This window comes from Rhincodon typus, chromosome 1 (assembly GCF_021869965.1).
Source record: "Rhincodon typus isolate 14 chromosome 1, sRhiTyp1.1, whole genome shotgun sequence".
Classification (NCBI taxonomy): domain Eukaryota; kingdom Metazoa; phylum Chordata; class Chondrichthyes; order Orectolobiformes; family Rhincodontidae; genus Rhincodon; species Rhincodon typus.
Genome location: NC_063332.1, coordinates 49,418,935 through 49,427,512, shown reverse-complemented (window position 1 = coordinate 49,427,512; position 8,578 = coordinate 49,418,935). Strand labels below are relative to the sequence as shown.

Genomic DNA, 8,578 nt, shown 5'->3' with positions numbered 1-8,578 from the left:
AGTAAACGCACAGTTTGAGGCGGCGGCGGTAAAAAAAAAACAGCGACAGAAGCTCAGATTTCGGCTAAGACAGGAACTGTTCACAGCTGCGGCAGCCAGGAGTCAAGCCGCTGTGTCTGGGCACTTGGAGCGAACAGTTTCCCTGTTAATAGTTTTCTCCCGCTCTTGCTGTCCAGGTTTTCCGGCATTAGTTACATCGTTCCTGTATTCACTGCATAGTTGACAAACGTTTCAAGTGTGTTATTCTAAATGCGGCGGCTGGCATCCTAGCTATCACTCTCCTGTCCACGACTAAATCCAATTAAAATCGATGTATCGATCGGGTTAGTACACACTGGAAACCAGACAAGTCCGTGCTATTAAAAAGGCATCAACCAGCTCCAGATTGTCCGCGCAGCCCTGTACCGGCGCCGACTGCAAATTGACAGTCGGCAACCTTTTAAAATGCCACCATAGTATCACCACAATCCGCCTACCTTCCTTACCTTTTGATTTTTAAACGTTTTGGGGGAACAAGCTGGAGGCGAAATAAAGTAGCGGGTCTGGAGGAGGTTGCTCATTTGTTCTGTAGCAATCCTTGTATTTGTAAATCGCCAGGTATCCCTCAATGAATGGCGGCAGCGCCTCAGAATTACCACCGAGTTGCTTTGTAATTGTCATTTGCACCGCTCTTACACAGGAAAGCTGTCACCCCGAGCACCGGCCGTCACAGAAAGCGAAGTTAAATTCCGTGTCAATCAAAATAATCCACAGAATAATAATTGTGTCCCCTCGGTACCTGCCGATTGGAAGTTCCTTGGAAGTTCCCGGGAGAAATCCATTGACGGGAGTGGTCTTGATTTTAAACAAGTTGACCGCGATTTCTATATCCAGTCGCTGTTTCCATCTCGTGTGTGTGTGTGTGTTTTAACCTGGCACTGTATTAAAACAGGAGTTCAGTTGAGAGGAAAGTCGGGGCTGGGTGGAGGTAGCGTTTTGCTCTGGCAGATGGCGCTTTAGTCCTGGTTGTGGAGTTTGTGTAGCCTCTCGCTGACGTGCTGACAGAGAGAGAGAAAAAAAAGGTGCTGATCGCAGCCGAGTGGAGGCCCGCTATGGTAATAACTGAAGCTGGGAGGGCTCTCTTTCTCCCCTCTCTTCACTGGCTCTGTCTCTCTCTCTCTCTCTCTGCCTTTGAGCGATCGATGTGGTTCGAGGGATGAGCGAGAGGGTGGGGTGGGGAGGTGGGGGAGGGAAGGGGGAAAAAAAAGATGAATGGAGCAGGTCTGGTCAAATGTCACCCAGACGGGACAGCGGCGAGCAGGAGAAACCTCGTGTGAGTACGGTCTGAACGGGGAGGAACGGAGAGGCGCTGCTGACTGACCGGCTAAGTGAGGAAAACAAGAGGTGGGGGGCAGAGGACAGGAGCACATGCTTGACTGTTTCTCGTCAATTTCCCCACTCCTGGTCAATTTCACTCACCCACCCACCCTCCCCCCTCCACGACATCCCCCACACCCCCTGGTCAATTACATGTTAGAGCCCTTGCTCTTGGTGCCAGCGTCGAGCACCCAAAGATTAAACAACAAGCCAGAAGGATTTGGGAGAGAGAATTCGACAGGTTGCATGACAACAAACCGCTCGTGTCCCTGAACCATGCGGGTGGGATGTCTCTTCCTTTTTGCCTACCTCGCCAGCGGGCCGGCCCGATCGCAGAGTCCCCCTGAGAGTATCAACATGGCCATCGTGCTGCCCCACAACAACACCCAGTACGCCTGGGCTTGGCCCCGGGTCGGCCCGGCCATCCAGCTGGCCATCGAGAGGATTAACCGGGACGGGCGGCTGCTGCGGGGTTGCGCACTCACCTACAAGTTCAAGAGCAGCGAACTGGACGGCCGCTGCGCCGATTCGCTCGCCCCTTTGCTCGCCGTGGACCTGAAGCTGGAGAATGACCCCGACGTCTTCGTGGGTCCGGGTTGTATCTACGCCACCGCCCCGGTGGCTAGGTTCGCCAGCCACTGGGGGCTGCCCCTGGTCACCGCCGGGGCATCAGCTTTCGGCTTCTCCAAGACCGGAGACTACAGCACGGTGATCCGCACCGGACCGGTCTTCACCAAGCTCGGGGAATTCACCGCCCAGTTGCATGAGACCTTCAACTGGACCTCGAGGGCCGTGCTGGTCTTCCAGGACATAAAGACAGACGATCGGCCCTTCTTCTTCCTGTCGGAAGGGATCTACACTACCCTGAAGTCCGAGTTTACAAACCTCAGCGTGGAAGGCAAAGCTGTGGATAAGGATGAACTGGACCAGGCGGCGATCATTGACATTATCCAATTCATTAAAGAGAATGCACGGAGTAAGTGGGTTTCCAGACCCCCTACCTCTGATGTGGGATTTGGGAACAGTAAACTGCTTTGATATTGTCCTTTGGCTAAGACCACGCGTACCCGGATCTGGTCTCTTTCCCCAGGCTCCACTCTGCAGAGAGGGGTCAGGTCTGCAAGGTTCGGTCACATTTTGCACCTTAAACGTTGAGTTTGCGTTTTCTTCTCCCACCACGCTCCCTCACCCCCCTCTCCACCCCCACCGCCGTGTTATTGACATTTTAGACAAAACAAAACCCTATTGCTTTATTTGATTTCAGTCGTGCATCCCACGACTCATTCCTCCACCCTGGTTGGGTCCGCTGAATCTAATTAAATCATCCTCTCCCCTGGCAGGAGAGAGAAAACGGAATTAATGGTGATGGGTTGGGTGGGGGAGAAGAAATGTTCCCCCTGCCCCCCCTTTTTTCCTGTTTTGGACGGGACACATTAGTTGCAGCGGTTTTAATGCAACGTTGTCGCCTTCACTGGGAAGAGAATGTCGCCCTCGCTATTGGTAAATGCCACAGCAAACGTACAATGCACGATGCAGAGACCCATCTGGGCTAGCCGTCACTACCCGTACGGTACCCGGTTTAAAGCAATGAGCCATCTCGGGGTGGGCAAAAACAGAAGTTGCAACACAACACAACAGTGTTAATCTGGAAACTGCCCTCTGGATAATCGGTTCAGATCCGACTCTAAATCTTGCCTACAATGAGGCAGCAGGTGTGCACATGGCATTAGCACAGAGATGGCACACCATCATGGGCGAGTTTGTGAGCGCCACAGCAGACAGCACACACCCACCACCCCCCGCCCCCCAAAACACACGCACACACACACATACACAACTGCCATTGTCTATTTGTTAACAGCCCTCCATAGCAATACTAGCACTAACATCCATAGCAGGAACCTGTGTGAGAGAGAGAGTTTGGAAAAGCAGTGTGGGGCTTCATCAGTTAAAGTGTTCAGAATGTGCCTTTCCCTTGTGTGCAAGCAGCCGCGACATTAACCTCTGGACACCAGATAAATAGAAACGATTAACTTCTTTAAAAAAAATACACATCTGATAGCGATTGTCACAGTTGGAAAATAAAATCTTGTTTCTCTCGATGTTGTCGGTGGTGTGTGGTAAATGATGACGACTGGTTAACTCAGCACTCTGCCTTGATACCTCCTGGACTGACAAAATGTCTTTTCTTCCCCACCTTTCCAGTTGCGTATCTATGTTTCCCTTTCGAAGATTTCCGTCAGATCATGTTCTACGCGCACAGAGAAGGGATGACCGGGGGAGACTATGTTTTTTTCTACTTGGATGTATTCGCCGAGAGCCTGAAATTGAGGTCGCCAACAGAGTCCCACAAACCCTGGAAGATGAACCACAGCAGCGAATCGATCCTCAAGGAAGCTTTCAAAGTACATCCATTTCCTTCACCTCATCTCAAAGTCATCTTGGAGATAGTCTGTCTATCCTGTCGTTACCTTCTTCGGCACTTTCTTGCGCCGAGAGGCAGAGCTATTTTGTCGTTTGCAAAAAGCTGTGATTGCCTAAAGGCCGGGTAGATATTTCTATCAGGAGTGAGCCATTCAGCCCATCGAGTTTATTCCGTCATTCAGTTGCATCATGGAGGAAACTGTACCCTAATACCTTTTCTCTGCCTCTAATTCATAGCTCCGGATAACTAAAACCGATTGCTCCCAAGCAGCAACAAATAGCCAAAATTAAATAACAACGTGTGTGGAATAACATGTCCACCTTCGCTTTGCTGTAGCTTCTCTCGGGACACTGTAAAAGCATTTTTGTTTGATACGACCTCGGCCATTCAGAACAAACCCCGTTGCAATTCAAAAGAAACTTCACCTCTTGCGTTGTATTGGAATGCCCCGCGTCACCCCACAAATACACAAGAAGTTGGTGAAATTCCCGGCTTTTTAGATTTCGATTGACGGCTGTAATTTCTGGGTGGATTTAGGAATTCAGTTATGGGGAGTGTTGAGTCTCCACAGAACTCCACGGCACGACCCTGCTGTTGACACTGAGCACTCGACAATGCAGAATGAGCCGAGACTAACCGGGATATCGCTGCTCTTTTTTGTTTTCACAGTCGGTGATGATCATAACCAACCGAGAGCCAGAGGAACCCGAATATTTCACCTTTCAGGAGGATTTGCGGGCAAGGGCCAAAAATGTATCGAGTGCCGATCTAGCCAACACTCTGGTAAGCATTCCTTGGGATACAGGACTGAAAACTTAAGTTCCGCATTTCAAAACTTTGATTCGGACGCGATTTATTCGTTAGGTAAATAGACTGATCGGTGGATAGATTGTACGAATTATAGAGAAAGATAGTACACTTATTTCCCTTTAGGTGAAGGGAGTAATAGAAGAAGTCAAGAGGTTCTGTCAGTTAGTCGGCCCGGGGGTGAGGCTGGCCTGTTCCTCATGTTCGGCCACTGTGCAGTGCAAATGCTGGACACACGATATCTTTCATTGAAACACAGATGTTTATCACATTTCAGATAGTTAGTTTACTTTTCATTGACCCTGTGACCCGTGTAGCAGATGGGTGCACTGTTGACGTGAAAGCAGTGTGCATTGCTGGTATACAGCTACAGCAGTTGGAAATGTAGTTGTTTTTAAACTAAACCTATCTTGGACACCGTTTAGAACCAAAATCCTCCAACCGTTTAACTTAGACGTTTACTTCGCTCGCAGAAATGATGATTCCTTTTGGAAGTTTATAATTGCAAGTTTATACACTTGATGACAATTCATGGCAGTATCTATGGATGACATTTCTATTACTTTCGGCCTAATTCAAATTTAATTTTCTAATAATTGTTAAATTTCTACACCAGGAAGGCCAATATTCTGGTATCACAATATTACACATAAAGTAAAAAAAAGAATATAGCCAGCCCCAACTGCAAAGGCACATGTGTTTGTCCCAAGGATTTGTTCAGTGTTGAATCTAGTGAAGTGATCATATTTGTAAATGTTTGTGTTCTGGCTTTTATTTTCATAGAAGGCTTGACTGTGCCTCTAATTTTGCTTTAGTGGTCTGAATAGGTTCATGTTCTGGGATGTTTTGCACTACACATTCCACCACCCAATATACTGTTATGTAACCCATGGACATAAATTACTCTGATTCAATTAAGTGCTCTGGGATGGATTTGGAGTCTCTTTCGTTTTACCTCAGTCTGTAGATTGTACACATTTTCCGTACATTTTTTCAAAATATTTGCTTCTGTGAATGGAGAAATCTGAATATGAAATTGAACCAGTCATATGATGATCTTTACAGGTCTGGCAGCATCTGTGAAGAAAATATCAGAGTAACCCGAAACATTAACTCTGATATGTGGTGTAATTAAAATATGGTGTACCGTGTAAAATGACAAATACACACGAGTAAGTGCAATTATAATCTAATTTCACATTCAAATACATTTGGAAATCAATTCGGTTTTGTTCTTCTAATTTTTTGTATCATCAGACCATCCAAATGAATTATATGTTATAATTCTACATTCCCATTCAATACCTAATGGAATCCTATACCACCATTGATCACCACAAAATTGCTACGTAGAAATGAGTGAGTTCATATTATTAATCATTGACATTAGCTTGGGCTCTATGGTATTTAATAAGTAAATCATGTGCTGTTGGTGCGATGTGCTATTTATTTATCAAAAACATTCCAGCTGACCTCTGCAATTTATGATACCTAGTGCAGTGTTTCTTTTCATTTAGACATGAAGAAGCAAAATTCTACTTCATATGTATCAAGCCAGATGACATTGGACCACCTTTAACAAGGAGGTAGTCCATATATTTAGAGAATATAAGTAACATTTAAATCAGCAATAAATCAGGAAGTGTCAGGGAGAGTGGAACTCAGGAAAATCACAAAATCCAGAGAAATGGTACAGACCAAATTGTTGGAGCTGCACCTAATAACTGCTATGATGCCATTGGACCTCAAACTAGTTTCTTGAAAGAAATGACTACTGAAACAGTGATTCACTGATTTTCATGTTCTGAAATTTCCTTCAGTTGAAGATGGTCCCATTGAATGAGAAGACTGCAAATTTAACTTCTTTATTCAAAAAGGGAGGGAGACTGGATGCAGGAAACTTCAGGCCAGTTTGCTTAACATCAGCCAAAGGGAAAATATGAGAAGTTATTATTAAATAAGTTATAGGAAGACACTTTGATAAGTTCACAGAAATTAGACAGAGTTAACAAGGATTTGGTTGGGCAGGGTTTAAATTAAAATGGCAGGGGGCTGGGAGCCTCTACAGGGAGACGGGAGTGAGGGAAACAAGGTCAAAATTAAATAGGATGGAAAACAAGAAATGTGATAGGCAGGTTATTCAAAGGTAAGAATCAAACAGGGCTACAGCACAAAATAATGCAAATGGAACTAAGAATGTTAAAAAGACAAGCCTTAAGGCATTGTGCCTTCATGTGCAGAGCATTTACAATAAAGTGGATGACTTTGCAATATAGTCATGAAAATAGATATAAATAAGTTTGATATAGTTGGAATTACAGGGATGTGGCTTCAAGGTGACCAGCAATGGAAACTGAACACCCAGAGGTATTTAGTATTTAAGAAGTACAAAGAGGAAAAGGATTTGGGGCAGCATTGCTGATTAAAGTGAATATTAATGAAAAGGTGAGGAAGGATATCAGCTCTGTTGAAGTAGAATCTGAATGGGTTGAGCTTAAAAACACCAAAGTGCAGAAAATAATATTAGGGGTTATATACAGACCATCCAAACTCCAGTGGTAACACTGGGGAATGCATTAAATAGGAAATTAGAGACACAAGCAATAATGGTACTGCTTTTATTATGGGCATATTTAATCCACATGTAGATTGGGCTAAGCAAACTAGTAACAACATCATAGAGGAGGAATTCCTGGAGTATTTACAACATAGTTTTCTGGATCAATATGTTATGAAACTAACTGAGAACAAGCAATCCTAGATTGAGTATTGTGCGTTGAGAAAGGACTAATTGGCAGTCTAATTGTGCAAGACCTCTTGGGGAAGAGTGACAATAATATGACAGAATTCTTCATTAAGATGGAGAGTGATGTAGTTGATTCTGAGACTGGTGTCCTGAATCTAAATAAAGGAAACTATGATTGTCTAACACGTGGAATGGCTATGATAAATTGGGGAATTTTACATAAAGGGATGCCAGTTTATAGGCAATGGCAAATATTTAACGAATGCATGGAAGAACTGCAACAATTGTTCTTTCTTGTCTGGCACAAAACCAAAATGGGAAAAGTAGCCTGACCATTCCTAACAAGGAAAATGAGGGATAGTATTTAATTCAAGGAAGGGCCATCCAAATTGGCCAAATTGGGAACAGTTTAGGTTTGAGAACAGGAGAACAAAGGGATTGATTAGGAGAGAGAAAATAGAGTTTGAGAAAAAGCTTGCAGGAAACATACAAACTGATTGTCAAAATTACTATAGCTTTGTGAAGAGAAACAGATTCATGAAAGAAGTTGTAGGTTCCATATAGCCAGAAGCAGGGAAAATTATAATAGAAAGCAAAGAGATGACAGATCAATTAAATATCTTAGTTCTGTCTTCACAATGCAGGACACAAATAATATGCCAAAATATGGGCAACACAAGGTCCAGTGAGAGAGAGAGGAACTGAAGGAAATCAGCATGTGTAGGGAAATGCTGATGGGGAAACAGATGGGATTAAAGGCCAATAAATTCCCAATAATCTACATCTCAGAGTACTTAAGCCTTGAAATAATGGATGCAAAAATGGTCATATTTCTAGATTCTATAGACTCTGAAACAGTTCTTATGGATTGGAGGGTAACAAATGTAACCCCACTATTTAATAAAAAAGGACGTGGAGACAAAAACAGCGAATGATAGTCCGGTTAGCCTAACACTGATAGTAGGGGAAATATTAGAGTCCATTATAAAAGACTTAATCGAGAGCGCTTGGAAAACATCAACAGGATTGGACAGAGTCAGCATGAATTTATAAAAGGTAAATAATGCTTGTCAAATTTGCTGGAAACTTATAAGGATGCAACTTGGATTTTCAGAAGGCTTTTAGTAAGATCCCACATAAGCAATTAGTATGTAAAATTAAAGTGCATGGAATTGGAGGTTGTGGACTGACATGAATAGAGATAGTAGGAACTGCAGATGCTGGAGAATCCGAGACAACAAGGT

At 44.2% G+C, this 8,578-nt stretch overlaps 1 protein-coding gene across 2 annotated transcripts in view; it reads left to right on the top strand.

Moving 5' to 3' along the window:
• The first annotated feature begins 1,230 nt into the window (after nt 1-1,230).
• npr2 (natriuretic peptide receptor 2) overlaps nt 1,231-8,578 on the top strand; it is a 162,330-nt gene continuing 154,982 nt past the window's right edge. Inside the window, exons 1-3 of one of the 2 annotated variants that reach the window (XM_020527198.2) lie at nt 1,231-2,332; nt 3,562-3,761; nt 4,451-4,564. In XM_020527198.2, the coding sequence (XP_020382787.1) occupies nt 1,633-2,332; nt 3,562-3,761; nt 4,451-4,564 (1,014 nt within the window). In that variant the 5' untranslated portion in view covers nt 1,231-1,632. The other variant, XM_048615481.1, reaches the window with a different exon arrangement.